At 48.0% G+C, this 20,998-nt stretch overlaps 1 protein-coding gene across 2 annotated transcripts in view; it reads left to right on the top strand.

Annotated features, from left to right (window-relative positions):
- Window positions 1-13,981: 13,981 nt before the first annotated feature.
- Window positions 13,982-20,998, top strand: part of SLC25A33 (solute carrier family 25 member 33) — a 30,349-nt gene continuing 23,332 nt past the window's right edge. Inside the window, exon 1 of one of the 2 annotated variants that reach the window (XM_027110285.1) lies at window positions 13,982-14,255. In XM_027110285.1, the coding sequence (XP_026966086.1) occupies window positions 14,200-14,255 (56 nt within the window). In that variant the 5' untranslated portion in view covers window positions 13,982-14,199. The remainder of the gene's footprint in view (window positions 14,256-20,998) is intronic. The other variant, XM_027110286.1, reaches the window with a different exon arrangement.

Below are 20,998 nucleotides of genomic sequence, written 5' to 3'. Positions count from 1 at the left end.
CCAAGACATGGAAACAACCTAAATGTCCATCGACAGATGAATGGATAAAGAACGTGTGACCTATAGATACAATGGAAAACTACTCAGCAGTAAAAAGAACGAAATAATGTCACTTGCAGCAACATGGATGCAACTAGAGATTATCAAACAAAGTGAAGTAAGTCAGAAAGAGAAAAACAAATACTATATGATATCACTTATATGTGGAATCTAAAATATGACACAAATCTAAAATATGACACAAATCTAAAATATGACACAAATCTAAATCTAAAATATGAACTTGTCTACAAAACAGAAACAGACTCACAGACATAGAGAACAGACTGTGGTTGCCAAGCAGGGAGGACGAGGGAGGGATGGATTGGTAGTTTGGGATTAGCAGATGCAAACTATTATACAGAGAATGGATAAACAACAAGGTCCTACTGTATAGCACAGGGAACTATATTCAATAGCCTTTGCTAAACCATAATGGAAAAGAATACTAAAAACAGAATGTGTGTGTGTATATATATATACATATAAAAGAATCACTTTGCTGTACAGCAGAAACTAACACAACATCGTAAATCAACCATACGTCAGTTAAAAAAGAAAAAGATGGCGGGACTTCCCTAGCGGTCCAGTGGTTAGGTCTCCGCGCTTCCACTGCAGGGAACACCGGTCGGGGAAGTAGGATCCCACATGCTGCACGGCATGGCCAAAAAAAAAAGAAAGTAAGAAAAAAAAAAAGATAGGAATGTTTCTGCAGGATAGGTACCCCCACCTCCGGCTCCTCCTGGGAAGCTGATTCTGGAATGAAAACATTCACTTTCCCAGTTTACTCCTCACTCAAGACCTGTGACTTGTGACCAATCTGCTTCTAAAATTCTGCGGATGGAAATGTGATCCATGACTGTGGGGTCCCCTGTGAGGGCACAGATGGGGCCAAGTCCCTGCACGGTGTCCCTAACAACCAGGGTTGAAGTGCTGGCTCTGCTCCTCTGTTGGAAGACTGTCCTGGCCCTGTGGTTGCCTAAGAAATGCTGGCAACCCCAGGCTTATCCTAGAGCATCAGCTGAGCCCCCCTATCCTCCCCCAGGGGAAGGCCTTTGGAGAGAGAGGGCAGAGCCGGAGGAAGGAAACATCTCCAACCTCACAGTACAGCAAGTTCCCGGGACCACTGCCAGGACCAGCTGGTCTCCCAGGGATGGACAAACAGAGAAGGAAAGGAAGCAGCAGCGAGTTGGCCAGTGCGTGCCCCAAACCAAGAGACACATTTAAAACCTCACTCTGTGCATAAACAACGAGGCCCTACTGGATAGCACAGAGCATGATATTCAATATCCAGTGATAAACCATAATGGAAAAGAATGTATATATATATGTACATACGTATAACTGAATCATTTTGCCGTACAGCAGACATTAACACAACATTGTAAATCAACTATACTTCAATAAGATAAATTCAAAAAACCTCACTCTACACTGAACGGGAGGTGAATCTCACCTCAATTTAAAACAAAGACAAAAACATAGATATCCACACTTTCAAGGGAGACCTGGTCTCAAATTCACAGACTGTTTTAAAGAATTAAGTGTTATTATATTCACAGACACAGGGTTACTGAAACTAAGTTGACCAACTTTTCCATAGCAAGACTCACCCTTGACAAGGGGATGAGAGGGAGGTCTGGGCGGGGCAGTACCTTTCACCACTCTGTTATCTACTCACTTCACGTGTACTTCCTGGGCTGGCCACTGGCTGGGCAGTCAACGCTAAGGCAGCAAAGACAAATGTAAACAAATGGGACATCTGGCTGAGGTGTCCTAGGGGTGCAGAGGGGAAGGATGCTTGGGTCGGGGAGAAGGTAAACCTACAGCAGGGAAAGGAGAAAGAGTCCCAGGCTGAGGGCACAGCATATACAAAGGCATGGGGGCATGAAAGAGTGTCACGCGGCAGAAGAATCTGGGAACACTCCCGGGGTAGACTGTGCTTTTTTCTTTGGCCTAGATGCAGGGCACACAGGATCTTAGTTCCCCCAGCAGGGATCGAACCCGCGCCCCCTGCGGTGGAAGCACAGAGTCTTAACCACTGGACGGCCAGGGAAGTCCTGATTGTGCTTTGAAATGGTGGTTTTGAGTTCACACTCAGCTTGCGCCTTAGGATGGAAATCCTGCAGAGCCATGGTTGAGGGCGTAGGCCTTCTGCTAGACGCCCCCAACCCTGCTCCCTGGACTATTTAACTTAATGGATTAAGTGTTTTCAGGCATCCGCCTGCATCCCCTCAGCCAGCCCCAGAGTCATGGCGGACACTTCCCAGGCAAGCCCCAGTGGCTTCCCGAATCCTCCATGAGGACATGCCCGGGCCGGGGACACACACGGTCGGAGGGAACCAGGAGCTGGTCGCCCAGGAGCAAATCTGAGGGAGAGACGCCCAGCCCCCAGCCCCCTCGGGGACGTCCTGAGCTGCGTCCACTCTGCCTCCCTGGGGCCCCGTGGGGTCTGGCTCCACATCCCCGCGGTGGTAACAGCTCGTTGGCACCTGCTTACCCTCCCTCCCTCCACTCACCACCCTGCCCAGCCTGGGACCATGTGCCCCACCAGCTGCCCACAGCCGGGCTTTCTCACAGGCCCTGGGGTCCTTCTGGGTCACCAAGGCGGTATAACTTCAAAACCCAGACTCACATGAAGGCGGGCCTGTGGGCACAAATTGTCTTTTTAAAAAAATAAGTTTATTTACTTATTTATTTTTAGCTACATTGGGTCTTCGTTGCTGCCCGCAGGCTTTTCTCTAGTTGCGGTGAGCAGGTGCTACTCTTTGTTGCGGTGCGCGGGCTTCTCATTGCGGTGGCTTCTCTCGTTGTGGAGCACGGGCTCTAGGTGCGTGGGCTTCAGTAGGTGTGGCACGTGGGCTCAGGAGTTGTGGCTCGCAGGCTCTAGAGTGCAGGCTCAGTAATTGTGGCTCGAGGGCTCAGTAGTGTGGCTCACGGGCTCTAGAGCGCAGGCTCAGTAGTTGTAGCTCGCGGGCTCAGTAGTTGTGGGGCACGGGCTTAGTTGCTCCTCAACACTTAGTTCCCTGACCAGGGCTCGAACCCTTGTCCCCTGCATTGTCAGGTGGATTCTTAACGACTGCACCACCAGGGAAGTCCACAAATTTTCAGAGGAGCTTCTTTTTGCTTTCCTCCTGAGTCCAGATGGACAGACACGTTTCTTCACCTGTCTTTGCTGGCAGTTATGTTAAAATCCACCTTCACAGAAGCTCTGGGCCCTGGAGGGGCCCCTGCACCCTTATTCCTTCAGTCTCCTCATGCCAAACATCCTGGCTACAAAGTTCAGCCAACAACTGAAGGGTAGTCGTGATTCCCTCTCCATAGACCCCCTGGAGTAATTTCTCGAAGTTTTATGGGAGACAATATGGCAGTTCCTCAAATAATTAAACATAGAACAACCACATGATCCAGCAATTCCACTTCTGTGGAATACCCAAAAGAACTGAAAGCTGTCTGCAATCCTAAACAGACACTTATTTATACACCCACATTCAGAACAGTCTTATTCACAAAAGCCAAAAGGTGGAAGCAACCCAGGTGACGCATAATGGGTAAATAAAGTATGGTACCATATTGTTCAGCCTTAAAAAGGAAGGACTGGGACTGCCCTGGGGGTCCAGTGGTAAAGAATCCACCTTCCAATGCAGGGGACACCGGTTCGATCCCTGGTCAGGGAACTAAGATCTCACATGCCATGGGGCAACTAAGTCCGCACACCACAACTACAGAGCTCGCACCACAACTAGAGCCCGCGTGCCTCAAACTACAGAGCCCACGCGCTCTGGAGCCCACGCTACAACTAGAGAGAGAAAACCCAAGCGCCAGAACTAGAGAGAAGGCCGCGTGCCACAATGAAAGATCCTGCGCGCCACAACTAAGACCCGACGCAGCCTAAAGTAAACAAATAAACTTTAAAAAAAAAAAAAAAAGGAAGGACCGACAAAAACAACATGGACAAACCCTGAGGACATGATGCTGAGTGAAATAAGCCAGTCAGAAGGAGACAAATAGTGTAGGATTCCACGTATAGGAAGTACTTCGAGCAGTCAAATCCATAGACAGAAAGTAGAAGGGTGGTTGCCAGCGGCTCTGGGGGGAATGGAAAGATAATGTTTAGAGGGGACAGAATTTCTGTTTGGGAGGATGAAATAGTTCTAGAGATGGATGGGGGCGATGGTTGTACAACAAGGTGAATGTATTTAACGCCACTGAACTGTATTCTTGAAAAAGGTTAAAATGGTAAATCGTGTGATGTCTATATTACTACAATTAAAAATAAACACAGAGAATAACTTGGTTTTGTGTTCTAAACATTATCCTTTGTGTCTCGTCTTGGATTTGGAGGAGTTTTGTAGCAAAGGGTGTTTTGGGGACCTCAAATCAGCCGTATTTCCAGAAACAGAGGCTCTGGGACCAAGGAGTGAAGGGCCTTGAGGGTCCCGCGGCGTCCCTGTCACCATCCCCTTTACAAACTTGTAAACACGGTTGATTTGCTTTGCGAGCCTGTTCCTCCCTGGCTGTGTGATTCAGCCATGTCTGCACTGCTACAGACTCACGGGGCTTGAATCGGTGAAGTTTCGGCATGTGAACTAGGATGTATTCAGAATGTAAGTTGCTGCAAACCAATCCCCAGACTCGGGGGGAGGGGGTGGGGGTGGGGTAAAAACAGGTCCTGAAGGTTGGAGTCCGTGTCTGTGCACACAGCCTGCCTGGCCTGGTGAGGACCTACCTCTCCATCCCCTGGCATCTCCCCTCCCCTGCTCACCAGCCCCCAGCCACATAGGCCTCCTTCTTCCAGCTTCTCACACAATCCAAGCTCACTCCCACCTCAGGGCCTTTGCATCTGCTATATCGCTGGTGGGGACACTCACCCCAGGTCCTTACATGTCTAGCTCCTTTGCATCTTCCACATCTAGCCTAATGCCACTTCTGCAGACAGGCCTTTCCTGACCACCCTCTCCAAAGGAAATGTTAGATACTTAAAGCATTTACCATCACAGTGTTCCACTTACTTCCTTCGTGGCATTGGACACGAGGTTATAGTTTATTGTACCATTTGTTCCTTTGTTTATTGATGGTCTTGCCTAATGGAATTTGAGCTCCATGATGGGTGGGGACCACTTCTTGTTCTTACCTGAGTCCCTAGCGCTCAGATCAGAAGGAATTCAGCTAGAAGCTGTGAAAAAAGAAAAAAAAATCAGACTTTTCATGATTCAGTGACTCCATTAAGTCCTGAACTGATTCCAGGCCTAGGAAGCAACACGTGGGTGGCGATGTCCTTCTGATGGAGACCATCCAGTGGGGCAGGTGAGGTGGGCTGGGGAGGATGGGCTGAGGAATCAGTAGACGGGCTTTGTCAATGTTCGTCCCCACCTGCCTATTCAATCCCCATCTGGAAGTGTCAAGTAGGTGGATATTCCAGAACAAATCTAGGGAAAGGGTGGAGCTGCAGATAGAAATTGGGAGTCAACTCAAATGTCATATGGATGGTTTTTTAAGTCTTGGAACTTGATGACGTCACCTAGAGAGAGGGTTTGGCCCCCAATCACAACATTGGGTGGCTTGGCTGTCTTTGAGCGGTAGGCACCACATTTAAAACACTTTGTCAACCACCCAGCACGTAGCCCTCAGTGACGGGCATCGGGATCCCATGGAATCGGGAATGATAAGACTCAGGTCTCCTGTTATTTCTGTCCCTTACAATCTGTAGAGCTATCGAGATGCAACGTCTCTAAGCCTCAGTTTCCCCATCTGTAAAATTACTGTGGGGCACATGACTTACTTTATTTATCAATAATCCAACTACACTCCCCCAGTGCCCTCGCATGCTGGTGTTGGGAACGACCTGTCCCTGTCCTGGACCCCACAGTTTAGTGGGAGAGCTACAAGGAAGGAGTGGGCTGAGTCCCAAGGAAGCAGGAGGGACCACTTCTAACTCTGAGAGAGGGTGTGTGTTGGGGAGATTCTGAACACCTCGATGAAGTAAGCATTTTAAGCATCTTTTTATAAAAGAGGAAAGTCAGGTTCACTGCAGGTCACACAGCCCGTAAGTGGCAGAGCACACAGTGACATGCTCGGCTATCATTAGCTTTGATGCTCATGGCCATGGCCGTGGCAGCCAAAGCCCTCTGGTAATGAGAACCCAGCTTGTCTTCTTTCCCTCCCCCTGCCTTCCTCTCCCTTCATTAGTAATAGATTTACAAGTCAGCACAAAGAGGGGTGATCGATGGCAAGGTGGCTTACAGATCAGGGAGAAAGAATAACTATGCATTCCCCTGAGAGCCCCTAATCCAGTCCTGGGGGGTTGGAACATAGAGTCTGGAGCCCAACCACACTGGTTCAAAGCCTCTGTGCCTCAGTGTCCTCATCTGTAAAATAGGGACAAGAATAACATTCTCCCCTCACGGGGTTGTTGGGACAGTTGAGTGAGTTAATACAGGCACAGGTGCTCTATAAAGGCTACTAGGATTCTGGCTCCCTTTTGTACACCTGCCCCCTCCCTTGACCTGGGCCCAGGGTAACAGCAGCCCAGCTCTGCCCCACTTAGACTGGGGGGCTGCCAGGCCTGCAACCAGAGCCAGCTCCCCCGGGAGGACATCAAACATGGGATAATTGCCAAGAGCTAATGAAGCCTTCAAACCCTGGTGCCCTGGTTCCCCCTCCCTGGGCCAGGCAGCCCAGGAAAGAAGCCCATTGAGAAGTCAGCCGTCAGAGCCTGAAAGACAGACCCAGGATACACAGGCACCTGTGCCCTCCTGCACGTCTGCAGGGACTCACCGGGACTCCACCCCTACTCTCATGTCCCCTGTCTACCAACTCCCCTTGGTCCTACAGAAAGCCAGAGAGAGCTGTAATTTCCCCCAATTCTGTCAGGTACAACTGAGTTGAAGCTGCCCCAAGAAAAAGAGCCCTTCTCCACCCAGCTTCCCCGAGGCAGATCCTCAGTGCCTTTCTCCTGTTTTGCTTACACGGGTGGGTGGTTTTCGGAGCAGGATGAAGGGGAACACTGGGATCGTCACTGGGCTCTGACATCCGCCATCATCAGCGTTGGAGTTGGCACGAGCACCCTGGCTCTAGGCCATCTACGTTGGGCCCACAATTTTTTTTTTTTTTTTTTTTTGGCCCTGCTGCGCGGCTTGCGGGATCTTAGTTCCCCGACCAGGGATCGAACCCCGGGGCCACAGCAATGAAAGTGCTGAGTCCTAACCACTGGACCGCCAGGGAAGTCCCTGGGCCCCCACTTTAAAATCATAACTGGTTCAGGCTAGGCCAGGAGAGCCCAGCATGACAGTCATCAAGTTGGAGGAAGGAGGTAGAGGAAGCCATGCTCCCGCCAGCCGAAGGCTGTAACAGGAGTGCCCCCCACTCCATTATACGTGGGCTCAGAAAACCAGCTGTCTGCCACAGGGACCACGGTCTGTATCCCCACCTCACAGCCATCCCTCACATGGTCTGTCATCTAAATAAATGCACAGCCCTTTCCTCCGCTCCCTATGTCCTGACCCTGCTCTAGGCTACCACTCTTTTCTTTTCTGCACCATCCAAACATCTCTCTGATTCTAATCTTCCACCAACCAATTCTTTGACCACACAGCAGCCAGAAGCATCTTCTTCAGACGCCTTCTCAGGTTGTACCACTGCCCTTTTGAAACCACCACCCTTCAGTGGCTTCCCATTCCCCCCAGGATAAAGTGCAAAATCCTGGGCTTTATTGGTCTGACCTGGCTGCCCTCTCTCCCTGCCATTCTCCGGCCCCATGGGACTTGTTTTCTCTCCAGACCTCAGGCCCTTTGCCCCTGCTGCTCTTCCTCCATGGGCCATTCTCCCCCCTCCTTTTAGCCTGGTTCATTCCAGGTCAGTCTTCAGGTCTCCAAGAGACTGAAGCCCCAGGCATGCAGGACCCTATAAAATTCATCCACTGAGGATGCCGTGTGCCAGGCTCAGGTTTGCAACAGAGAAGCGGGCAAATCAGTATTTGTTGCATGAATGCATGAACGAATGAATGAGAAGTGTCTGCCCTGTTTCTCTCTCCTGCTCAGCCCCAACCGCCTCAGTGGTTGGAAGCTGCTTTGGGTCTAAACACCGTTGCCTCTCCCTGTGGGATGGCTGCATCCACGCTGATGCTCCTGGCCCAGCATCCCTCAGAGGTCAGCACAGTCAGCACTGGGTACCAGGTTGAGGAGAACAAGGGGCCTCTCCCCAGTTCAAGGCCCCACCCTGTGGACAAAAACCCAGACCCCGCTTCTCAAAGTCTCTCACCCAACAGCCTTGCCAACTGCCAGCAGCAGCCCCCTCCCCAATCAGTGTAGCTTAAACCCATATCAAGGGGCTGGGGAGCCAAAAAGCATGATAATAATGAGACTTATGTTTACTGGCAGTTTCTCTGGCCAAGGCACAATTAGCTTATGTAATCCTCTCCACAACCCCAAGAGGCAAGCACCGTTAGTATCTATCTCCTCTTTAGAGTAGGGGAACAGATGCTCAGAGAGGTTAAGTGACTTGCCCAAAGTTCTGGAACTTGAACCCACATGGCCTGACTCTAGGTGGGTATGGTTAACCTTTGCCACCACTTGGTGGTAAAGCACTCCCATTCTGCAGGCAGGGGAGCTTGCTTAACCTCCCCTAAGCTCAGTTTGCTCAGCTGCAAAATGGGTATAATAAGAGGTCGTGGCTTGTTGGGAGGATTAAATGAGATAGCACTGGACCTGGCTAGCGGGAATGCTCTTGCCATTGTCTCAGGGCTCTGTGACCTCAGGCAAAGTCCTCAGCCTGGCTGCCCTGGTGGGATAATACCCACCTCCCAGCCTTGATGGGAGGATGAAGTGAACCACTCCTCCACAATCCCTCATCCACCATCCTAAACTGCAGAAAGCCCTGCAAATTGGAAGCTAACTCCCTCGGCAGCAGAACCTGACCTGGGGCCACCTCATGTGGCGGCAAACTCTGACCTTGCTGGATCCTGAAGCTGTTTACACGGTGTTTTTTAATCCCACACGGTGTGACCATCCAGAACTGTTCTGTGCTTGCAGATGGAGTGCTGCCCTGGGCCTGGGGTGTCATCTAGCATGCAGTATATGCACCGTCCAGTGTTTCTAAAATCATCAGAACAGCTCTGACTTGTGACACACACCCCAGCGTTTTGGATAAGGGGTTGTGTTTATAGCATCCTCTGCACAAGGCTGGCATATAACAGGTGATCAGTAAATAACCGTTCTCTCTTCTTTTAGGGTTACACACGTCCTTAACCCTTCTCTCCAGCCTGCTCTGCTCTTTTAAATTGGAAATGACAGTTCTTGTGCATTTCAATGGATGCAAATAGATACCTGGTGAGAATCCTGGTCATAACTACTGTGTATTCAGTATTGATCATGGGTAGGGCTCTAAGCTCTTCATGTGTCCTACCTCAGACCACGTAGCTGGGTGGTTAAGCACATTCCCTTTGTTCAAATCCCAGCTCTGTCACTTATTAGCAAGGCCTGCTGTGTGATGACCTCCCCCCACCCCATGACATAATACATGGGGATACAGTCATAGTTCCAACTGAAAGTGTCCTAGAAGGACTTAGGACAGCATGTAGCCCATACTCAGTGTCAGCAGAATTATTATTATTAATCTTCACTTTGAAGTACATACCATAACTAGCCTGGTTGAACGAGTGGGGTGACTGAGGCATGGGAAGACTGAGTAACTTGGCAGTTGGGTGACACAGTGCTATATTCTACTGCCCCTCAGAAGTCAGGACAAAGGGAGGAGTGGGAGGGAGGGAGGAGGGAAGAAAAAGGGCATTATCCACCCCGGCAGCGCCTGGCCAGCCGGACAGACTGTCCAGTCAAGTCCCAAGCTTTATTCAAAATATAGCAGAAGCACAAGTCTGGGCCTCCGAGAATTTATATTTTACTGAAGGCGCTTTCCTTCTAAGAAACGGTCGGGAAAACGTGGGGTCGGGAATAATGAGCTCACAACACATTTGGAAAAACAGGTTCCAGCCTGTGGACAAGGAGAGGGAGACCCACTGGCAGAGGCTTATCCTTGCAGGAGCCAGAACAACACAGCCTTTCATTAATGAAAAGGCTTGGCCTGCAGAGCCTCATTAGGACTATAACCAGAAACCCGGCTCAGGCTGAGTCTGGTAAAGAGAAAGGAAAGGAGGGAGAGAGGCTGCTGGCCTGTGTCCTTTGCCCCCAGTCACACCACCTGCCCCTGCTTCCCTCCAGCCCCCAGGCAGGCACAGTCCTTTCAGCATCTCCTGAGATGTGGGACCCCTCAGGAGAGACTTGTCCCTGACCCAGCCTTAGACTCTGCGAACCTGAAATGCTCCTTACAAATCTCTGCAAAGAAATGAAATCTCAGGCCTTGGGGGTGGGAGATGGGTAGTGGGATATTTTCCCAATAGTGTCCCTTTTGCAGAAAAACAAGGATTAAAGAAGCAATTAAAGGTTTGACAGCCAGCTGTCAGAAGAAGAAAGCAAAAAGAAACTGGTAACAGGTCAGCAGGAAGGCTCAGGACCTTCAAAACCAAAACCTCAGGTTTGGTTACCAAAAACCCAAGTAAGTCTCTCCTCCAGACCCCACCAAGTCTGGGAGCAGTCCACGTCTGAAACTAAGCAATGCCTAAGTGGATCTCCGGGTGTAACTATTTGTCTGTGCCCTTCCACATTTCTGAACTTGATATGATGTACACATATGCAGTTATGTAGTCTGCCTTACTTTTTTCTTTTTAATGAATATTATTGAGATATAATTTACATACAATAAAATGCACCCATTTTAAGAGTAAGTTTTAATGAGTTTTGACAAGTGTGTATACCCTGACCAGAATACAGAACACTTTCATCACCCCAAGAAGTTCCTGTGGCCTCTTTGTAGTTAATCCCCTTCCCAGCCCCAGGCTCAGCCCGAGCCCCAGGCACCTACTGATATGTTCTCTGTCACTGTAGATTAGTTTTGCCTTTTCTAGAATTTCATACATAGAATCGTGTACTCCTTTATGTCCGGCTTCTTTGTTGTTATTGTTGGGGTTTTCTGATACTATTGTAAGACAAATATTTTTAAACTTCATATTCACACTGTTTGCAGCTAGCAAAAGAAGTATTTCTTTTTTTGCATATTGACCTTGTCTCCTTTGAGCTTGCTAAATTTACTAATTAGTTCTAGCAATTGTTACATAGATTCCTTAGGATTTCCTAGTAAACTATTACATCACCTATGACTAAAGACAGTTATAATTCTTCCTTTCCAATCTTTATGCTTTTTATTTCTTTTTCTTGCCTCATTGCACTGACTACGACCTCTAGTACCATGTTGAATAAATGGCAAGAGCAGACATCTTTCCTTGTTGCCAATCTTAGGGGGGCAGGCATGCAGTCTTATGCCATTAATTATGATGTCAGCTGTAGGTTTATTGTGACACCCTTCAGCAAGTAGAGGAATTCCTTGCTCCAGTTTGCTAAGAACTCTTTTCAGGAACGGGTATCCTGTTTTGTCAAATGCTTTTTCTGCACAGAGTCAATACTCAATAAAAATGTCTTGAATGAATGAATGAATCAGATAGCTTCCTTGACATGGGAATCAAACAATATATGCTTTTCAACATTTTGTCAGAAATGTCCAGACTTCCCTCTGAAAATGTCCCAGTCTTCTCTCCCACCAACACATACATCAGGGAATGAATGCTGGTCCAGCTCATTGCCACACGGCACAGCAACATGGCCTGGTAACCACAGCCACAGTCCCTTGGCTGAGCCGTGAGGGATAGGAGAAAAAAGCACTCCACTTCCCCAGGCAAGCAGGGGGCAGCTTCACAGAGAAGGTGACTTCTGAGCTGGTCTCAGAAAAGGTCCAGAGGAGTCTGGCCAATGGAGGAAGGGGACATCCTAAGCAACAGCATGTTCCAAGGCAGGGAGGCATGAAAGATTGTTGCATCAGCCACTAACTAGATGTGTGACCTTGGGCAAATCTATCCTGCTTATCCATAAAAAGGGAAGGAAAACAACAGGGCTGCCAAAGAGTGTGAGTATCCAATGAGATAAATACATGAAAGACCTTGCAAAAACTCTTAACATGAAGGCAGCATTACTATTAACAAGGGGATGAGGAAGCCTGTTTATGTGTCCAGCACAGCCTAGACTGACAGTCCTTAGGGAAAGAAGGAGGGGGCAGGGTGCTGCTGTGGTGTGAGAAGCCTGGGTCCCAGTCTCAGACACCTCTACGGGAGCACAGCCAAGATGGAGGGCTATGCTCCAAGGATGGAATCTCCTTGGGTTTAGAATCCCACCCGGATGGGAACAGCTCCCTCCTGGTTAATAGGGTTGCATTACTCTCTCCTGTTTCTACTCATGCCTCATAAATCGTCTTCAGCTAAAACCAGCACTGACTTTCTGAGCAACTGAATCAAGGGATTTGGGAGATCCAGGAAGCATGAAGAAAAACCTTTCTTTTTTCCCTGGCTCCCTCATTTCCTTCCTTCCTTCTTTTTCCCCAAATATGGAGCACTAGTATGGCTTTCCCCCTTCCCAGGGGCAGTAATGGCTTTATTATACAGCATGCACTGTGTTTGTATTTTGGATGACTGCTCCTAAGAGCTGTTTTTAAAGAGTCCTCCCAGCAATCAAATACCTAGCTCCTGTGTTTGCACACAATTTCCCTTCTGCTCAAGCTCTTGTTGTGTTTACACACAGGACATCTAGCAGCTTGGTCTGGTCAAGGTACTGCTTTTAGCAGCTCTGGGAGACTGAAGACAAAGTGTTGGTATATTCTGTACCTGGTGCCTCTGGAGAGGGGTGAGAGTGGAGGCCGACAGACTCAAGGGTTGGCCTGTGAGAGCAGGTAGAAGAGTTTTGTTACAAGAGACATGAGGACTTGAAACCAGCAGCAGCAGTGGAAGGAGCACAGATAGGGGGATACTTTGGGAGAATTCCAGGAAACAGAAGTGCCAGGTGGACTGGGGGTGGGGGAGTAGGGGAGAGATAGAGGAGTCCAAAGTACCAGGAAAGTTTCTGGCGTTGGTGACTGTGCAGATGGTGGTGTCACCATCTTCCAGGACAGGAAATACAAGAAGCAGACAGGTTTGGGGGAGGGGAAGAATTAAGTCACGAGTTCTGTTCAGGACATTTATTCATTCGTTTCTTGGGCATTGCTAGTGGGAGATACCTTGTCAGGAAAAACCGTGAACAAAAGAAACAAAGTCCCTGCAATCCTGAAGCTTACACTCCAGGGGCGGAAGGACAGTTTACACAAATAAAACAACAAAGTAACTGCAGAAGCCTATGTGAGGAAATTAAGCAGAGTCGTGTGGTTGAGTGTGCTGCAAGGGGGGCCAAGGAAGGCCTGTGTGTCCAGACTTGGAGTTAAGAAGTTGCCAGGTTGAGTTTGACGGTGACCCAAGGACATACAAGCAGAGAAGCAGCTCGGATAGAGAAGCTCAGAAATCTGGGCTGGAGATGATCAGAAAAGAGGCCAAAAACCGTATCGCAGCATATAATGCTATTTCTAGAAAAATCAAAGATACACAAAATGATACCACGGGTACACTGGGGGTTAAGGCTATTTGGATCTTGTTTTTCCCCTAAACTGGGCGATGAATACAGAGCTGTGAGATGTCATATGTAATTTATATACTTTTTTACACAGCGTATCATAAAGTAAACTTGACTAAAAAAAGGAAAAAAGGCCAGGCGCAGGGTCTCACAACGCTCAACGAAGACCCCCTTTCTGTAACTCCCTCACCAGGGACCAGGCAGCCTTGGCCGGTTCTCGCTTCACGCGCATTGGCTCAGGCAGTCTCCCCGCCCATGTCCGCCCGCAAGCCAATGGGCGTGCGGGATCTGGGTCCACACCCCCACCGCGCACCGCCCCGGGCCCGCGCCGCCGAGTGACGTCACGGCCCGGCCCCCGCACGTGACAGTGGCGCGCCGGGCTCCCGCTGGCCGTTGGGCTCCCGCTGACTGCCGGGCTCGCGCCGCAGAGGCAGGTGAGGCGCCTGTGGCCACGCGGCAGAGGGCGCGGGCCGAGGGAACCAGTCGTGGGGGCGCGCGCGCATGGAGGCGGTGCCGGCGGCTGCCTGAGGACAACTGGGAGAGCGGAGAGGCCACCTCGTGCATCCGTCAAGCCGCCTCGAGCCCGCGGCACCCGGCGGCTGCGGGCCGCGGAGCCGGCGCGGCCATGGCGACGGGCAGTCAGCAGAAGGAGAACACGTTGCTACACCTCTTCGCCGGCGGGTGAGTGTCCCGGCCCGACTCCGCGCCCCCGCGCCGCGCCCTCGGTGCGCCGGGGCCGGTTACCGGCCCTCCCGGGGCTGAAGCTCCGCCTGCCGAAAGAGGAAGTCCCGGCGTGGGGGTGGTGGGGAGCCCCGGGGGGAGCAGGGCCTGTCCCACCTCCTGGCCGCATCCCCAGAGGGTGATTTTACGCCGCGTGCGCCGCGCCCACGCCCACGCCCACCCCCATCCCCATCCCCACGGCACCTCCAGCTTTTTCTCCTTTTAAACAGTTAGTGGCTGGTCTGACGAGTGTCACTCGGGGGCGGTCCTGCCAGGCCACGCTGCACTTAACGACCCTCTGCCTAGATTCTCCTCCTGGGCCTTTTCCCGAAGGCTCTGGGCGGTCTTGGGGATGCTTAGTTTGGCCCGGGAGTCCCTCAGGGTAGCGCAGGGGCGAGTTCAGATGGTCGAGAGGGTTGCCGGTATTGGGCATCAGCAGGGGCCTGGAAAGTGCTAGTGAACCGTGATGCAGCGGTCAACAACCTGTGGGAGAGCTGATGGGGGACCTCGGGACTAAGTGGAGTCGGGAAGGTGTGCTGAAATGCTTCTCACCTGCTGGTTGAAGCGTCCAACGTCAGAAACAACATTAAATCTAAGATGTGCCCTGTTTTGAAAGTATCATTAGCTTAATCGTCATGGCACCTTGAATTTTTTCAGTGGAGGCAACGTATTTTTAGGGAGGTGGGGTGGTAGGGGGTTAGGAAGGGAGCTGTTGTTTTTGTTTCTTTCAGAAAATAAAAGTAAAAATGTTTTGTATTAGTAATTTGTTTTCTTTTAATACAACCTTTGGGTCCTTTTGGAGTCTTCTAGATGTTTGGAGTCTTATTTGAGGACCTCACAGGCCTGGCACAGCCATTTTTAAGTGTAGGACATTCTGCATAAAGTAGAATTTATCCTGGATTATTATCTTGATTTGTGTATTTTAGTTGCAGCTTAGTGTTTTAGTTACTACCCAGATATGTTCCTTATTACAAACAAGTAATGGTTGAGAATTTATTTGCAAAAATGACCATGATGAAAGTGTTCCTGAGCGCTCTGTGCTTTTTATCGTAGTGGATTACCCAGTTACGTTGTTTCTCCGGTCAGAAAATTGGTGGTTCTTCATACACAGGAACGATTTCTCATTCACCTCTTCCCTATCAATCCCCCTCCTTTTGCTTCATCTCCCCCTTGATATTTACTTTGAGAGTAACACAAGGTTTGGGGAGGGATTCCTAAATTAAGACAGTACATTAATTTGTCATTGTGGGGAATTTTAAACAAGTTGACCATGTTATTTAAGTCATTTCTCAAGCTAAGAAGGATAGCTAATCATTTTCTTTTTAATGATTTTATACTCAGTGATTTTGATTTACAGTTTTTAAGTGAGGTGGTCTTTAAAAAAATTCTTGTATTCTGAACTGGGAGAGTTACTTGCTCTGGAGCAGCCTCTGTGAGGCTTGCTTGGTAATTGATTCCCCTGTCGACATGAATCTCCCTACACGCCCTTCACAGTGCCCTCTGGGTGCTGATTCCCCTCCCGGAGCACCAGCCTCTTACCTTGTGATGGAGGAAAACTGCAGGAGCCAGCACAGCTCTGGACTGATTAAAACTTGGAGTTTATTAGAGGGGTGCCTGGGGCTATTGTATTTAATAGGTTTCCTTTCCTTCATTAGCAGTTTGGGATTCCTTGCAGATATTCAAGAAAGAAAATAAATCTTCGAAAGGATGCTTTCAGAGTAACTAATTGGATTTCGACTCATTCCCACTAGCCTCAAATATACTACTTCCATTTCTTTTAGGGAAGATCATTAAAGGAGCTAAGTATCAAATGGGTGTGTCATGCAGTGAAAATCAGTGGTGCAGTGGTCCCCCCCTGTGTGGTAGAGGGCTGTGTTGCTTTGCTCCAAGTAACTAGTTTCCACTGTTAAGCTGGCCTCTTTCCAAAGAACTGAGTACTTTCTTTGAAAAGGAGTCAGAGCCCCTGCTTTTTAAGGGGGGCTCTGTGACATTTCTCCTGATTATTGAATAGCCATTGGAAACTAACATCAAACAAGTTTAATGCTATAACTAATTAATGATACTGAGTAAATTTTTTTATCAGGTATAACAGGCTTATGAATAGTTGAAAATTAATTTTAGATCCTGGAAAGTAAAAACTACACCCAAAATAACTCACTGTCTTTTAAATTTCTTAAAAAAATTTTAAGCAGTTTTGTGTGTTCTTTACAAGGCAAAAATACTCCTAAGTTAACCTGTAATAGTTATCTTTTTAATATAGTGTTGCCTTTTAAGAAAGAAGAGAACTGGAGGAGAAACACCCACAAACCAACACCTAGAAATAAGCACTTAAGAATCAGGTCTGTGTGTGTGTATGTGCACCAAATGTAATTTCATAGTTAATTTTAAAATAGGCTCCTGGGCTTCCCTGGTGGCGCAGTGGTTGAGAGTCCGCCTGCCGATGCGGGGGACACGGGTTCGTGCCCCGGTCCAGGGAGATCCCACATGCTGCGGAGCGGCTGGGCCCGTGAGCCATGGCCACTGAGCCTGCGCGTCCGGAGCCTGTGCTCCGCAACGGGAGAGGCCACAACAGTGAGAGGCCCGCGAACCACAAAAAATAAAAAATAAAATAGGCTCCCATTCTTTATACATTGCTTCCTCCTTAGAAATATGTTGGGTTTTGATGGCAGCATGGTAGTGAATTCTCTGAGTGTACTCCTAATCAATCGTTACTGTTCTGTGGTTGCAGTGAAGAAGGTAAACAGTTTCCAAGCCCAGTGACAGGAATTCAGGGAGGCTCTTATAGTGATTTATGACAGGGCTACCTAATTTATTCTGATTACATAATTTCTTTCTGATCTTTCATTGCTAATTTTTTGCCTTTATAAACTGGACATCCTTATGTGTACCTGTGTAGTTGTCTGATTACTGCCTTAGGATAAACCATTAGAAGTACAATTGCTGAGTCAAAACACATTTTTAAGGCTTTTGCTAGCTACCAGCATCTTCATAAGCCATCTCTTAGGGTGGTTTGCTTCTGTGTGAGGGAACCTCGTTCATTTGATGTCGATTTTTAGTATTTTTAGGAATTCTGCTATTTTCTGCTTTCTGTCCTCCTATCCCAAAATCTGGGTAGTATTGTTGTCAAAACAAAAAACCTAAACAAATTTTTTTGTAAACCTATCATTCCTTTTCTACTGTTTAAACCAGACCATTAAGAGAAACATTGAAATCCTCCGAAGTGGCCCTTCTGTGTCTAGGCCTTATGTCTGTTGAGAAAAATCTCTTCTTAAACTTTCCCTATCAAATGACTTGGGAATTCTGGTTGTGCGTGTAGTGTTAGTGACGTCCTTCGCCTGCTGAACAAGCAACCAACGTGGCAGGGTGGCGATTCAGGAGAGTACTCAGCACCTGAAATAGCTGTGCTAAGCTGCCCTTAGATTAGAGGTTGATGGCCTCGATAGTATTGCATTAAGTCTTATTTTTATGGCACGGTTTTGTCATTAAATGTACTTACATAGCCTTTATAATGTATTTTAATGGGGATACGGTATGTCTTTAAGGTTTTTAAAATATGTAACCTAAGATAATGTTCATAATTCAGTATTTCCCCCCATTACAGACAGCTGTCACCTGGTGTACTCCTATACTGTCCTTGTCCCTGCCGATTTAATCTGTATCAGCTAATGGTTAGTTTTGAAGTGTTAGACACATGTTAATATATCTGCTAAGGAACGATGTAGAGAAGATGCAAGATTTATTTGCAGTGATGAAAGAAGTTTTGATATAGTGTGCCCATTTATCTTATATAAGGCTTATATAAATGTATTAAGGCTATAAATTAACTTTGATTTCATCCAGTGTATTTCATATATGTGACATTTTAAAAAATTTATTGTGTTTGGATGAAAGATTCCTGCTAGAATTTAAGCTTCATGAGGGTAGCACCCGTGTCTGTTTTCTTCACTGGTCCATCCTAAGTACACTGCCCACCCCACATGTTAGAGATACTTGTTTAATGAGTAACTAATTGATGTGGCCTGTTAAATTGTCCCAAATAAAGAAAAGCAGTACTTTATTTGTGAATTATGAACATGGTTCTGTAGTAAGATTTGCTGAAACTGAATTGGCATAAGGTAATATTATTTTGGATTTGTGTGTTTGTGAAAGATAATGATTCTCTTCAGATTCAGCAGGTACTGTAGAGGTTTTTTTAAATAAATTTTTTTATTTTATTTAGTTAGTTTTGACTGTGTTGGCTCTTCGTTGCTGCACGAGGGCTTTCTCTAGTTGCGGAGAGTGGGGGCTACGCTTCGTTGCAGTGTGCGGGCTTCTCATTGCGGTGGCTTCTCTTGTTGCGGAGCACGGGCTCTAGGCGCGCAGGCTCGGTGGTTATGGCATGCAAGCTCAGTAGTTGTGGCACAGGGCTCAGTAGTTGTGGCTCGTGGGCTCAGTAGTTGTGGCTTGCAGGCTCTAGAGCACAGGCTCAGTAGTTGTGGCCCATGGGCTTAGTTGCTCCATGGCATGTGAGATCTTCCCGGACCAGGACTCGAACCCATGTCCCGTGCATTGGCAGGTGGATTCTAAACCACTGCGCCACCAGGGAAGCCTACAGAGTCTTTTTATTCGGGTGCTGTTTCAGATTTTTTTTTCTAAATGAGGTAGAATATAGAAAATGGCGTCTAAAGGACAGTTACCTGCATCAAAAAATATGCGGTTTGCTTTTACTGAGTGAATACAGAATTTGCATAATCAAAATCTTCTGAGCCCTATGCTAGGTATTCAAATAAAACATTCCAGACAATTGTGTATAAAGAGGCACTCTTTTTTTTCAAGTAGTGACAATAGAGGTAGCAGATGAAAAGGAGGAAATTACCAGAAGCTCCAAAGATTGGGATCGCAGGGTGTCTGGCCGTATTATTAGTTAGTAGAATCCATATTGTAGTTAATGTATAAGCTGTGAGTCTGGAAACCAGTTTACTATCAGTTGGGTAGCAATTATAATAAAGAGCATCTTGGTCTTGGCTTTAGTGTCTAAAATGAGTGAGTGTATAGAAAACAGCTTCTTGTTGGAAACATCTAGGTTTTAAAATCCTCCTTGTTGCTTGAAACTCAGAGTTAAAAGGTAAAAATTTGTGTACGTAATTTAAAAATTTTGTCTCTGATCACATAAAGATTGTAGATTAATGTAGTGTACATACTGTAGTAGTAATAGTCCAGTTTTGCTCTGCTGTAAAGTGGAGGGGAGGAGTCTGATCCACAGGTGGAAGAAACAAGCAAGCTCTGTGTGGGTAAAGGTAGACAGTTAAATACATCTTCATGTAATAAACACAAGACTTCAGTTCTGGGCAGGAAGAATGAGAGAAGGTGAAGAATGAGGGGAAGGGGAAGGAACAAGTAGTTAAAGATGAAAAAGGTGCAGAAAAATACAGGTAATGGGTTTTTTTTTTTAGAAAATTAGGCAAATAGGTTTCAGAGAACAACTACCTCTTGTGGCTGCTTTGAGACATGTGTAATTTAACTGCTGAACAAGCAGCAACGTGGCAGGATGGTGATTCAGGAGAGTACTTAGCATATTTTAGTGGTCCAGGATATGGGTATCCAATCAGAATTAGTCAGTTTCCTGACTGTGTGATGCCAGGACCGCGTCACCATGAAACTCAATGTCGAATGTGACTTTTCCTGCCTTCTGAGCATTGGCTACCAGGACCCTCAGCTGAACCTACTCTACGACTTAGCAGGAGGTGGCAGAATTTGCCTGACTGCCATTGACCGCTGCACCCCAGGCTGTATATGCAGAGCAGAAAGCTTATGGTTGTCAGCATTGTGGCATTTGGAGTGTTGAGAGAGGCTTTTCCCGTCACTGTCCCCTTCCCTGTCACCAGCCCCTACTGGTCTATAGATTGAGGGAGCTTGTGAGGCTGAGAGGTGGGCACCTTGCTCTGTGTCCAGAGGCTTCCTGAAGGTGGGAGGCTGCTGCATTATCGGCCCATGCCAGCAGCATGAGAAGGGGCAGTGTGGTGTGCTTGGGAAGGACGTAGGGCTGACTTCCTACCCAGTGCCAGTCTTGTTGCTTCATGGTGGGTGTGGAAGGACACTAGTAGTTTCCATTGGCTTGGTGTCAAGAAGCATGGGGACCAGAGGAAGGAAGGACACCTAGTGCTGCCTGCAAGGTTCCCAGGCCAAGTTAGGCCAAAAGGAGGTTGGGGGCTGGACTGCTGGTGGGCCGAATACAGGGGTTCTCAGTGTCGGGGCTCTTGGGGAGATTGAGCGCCACCCCAGGGAGGCCTGCACACCATTTACACTGACTCATAACGTTCTCTGAGGCCACCAATGTACGTGACACATGGCCAGGTGGACCCACAGCTAGACCTGGACCATTTACATAAGACTGCTTCTCTCCCAGTCCTTGTGCCCAGAGAGCCCTAAAAGGAAGGGAAGAAAAAAAAAGACGGAAGAGCAGACCAAGTCCCCTCAGTGTGTTCACGAGACTGAATTTGAACAGCTGCAAGGGTAGGAGAGGCAGGATTCGGTGGAGCACAGCTGAAAAGCAGTGCCAGGGAGGACTGGCCAACAGAGGGGAGGTCTACACCATCTCTGAATGGAGGTTCCTGAAAAGCTCCGTTAATGCCTTCTTCAGAGTCAGGGTGGATGGGGCTTCATCCCAGCTAGTTGACCGGGTGAGGGGCCGGGCTAATATTGAAGGTCTTTGCATTGAAGAATTG

Source organism: Aethalodelphis obliquidens, unplaced genomic scaffold, assembly GCF_003676395.1.
Source record: "Aethalodelphis obliquidens isolate GAN/ISIS:26980383/991018 unplaced genomic scaffold, ASM367639v1 scaffold9, whole genome shotgun sequence".
Lineage (NCBI taxonomy): Eukaryota > Metazoa > Chordata > Mammalia > Artiodactyla > Delphinidae > Aethalodelphis > Aethalodelphis obliquidens.
The sequence above is the reverse complement of the archived record's forward strand: the minus strand, read 5'-3'. Positions and strand labels throughout refer to the sequence as shown.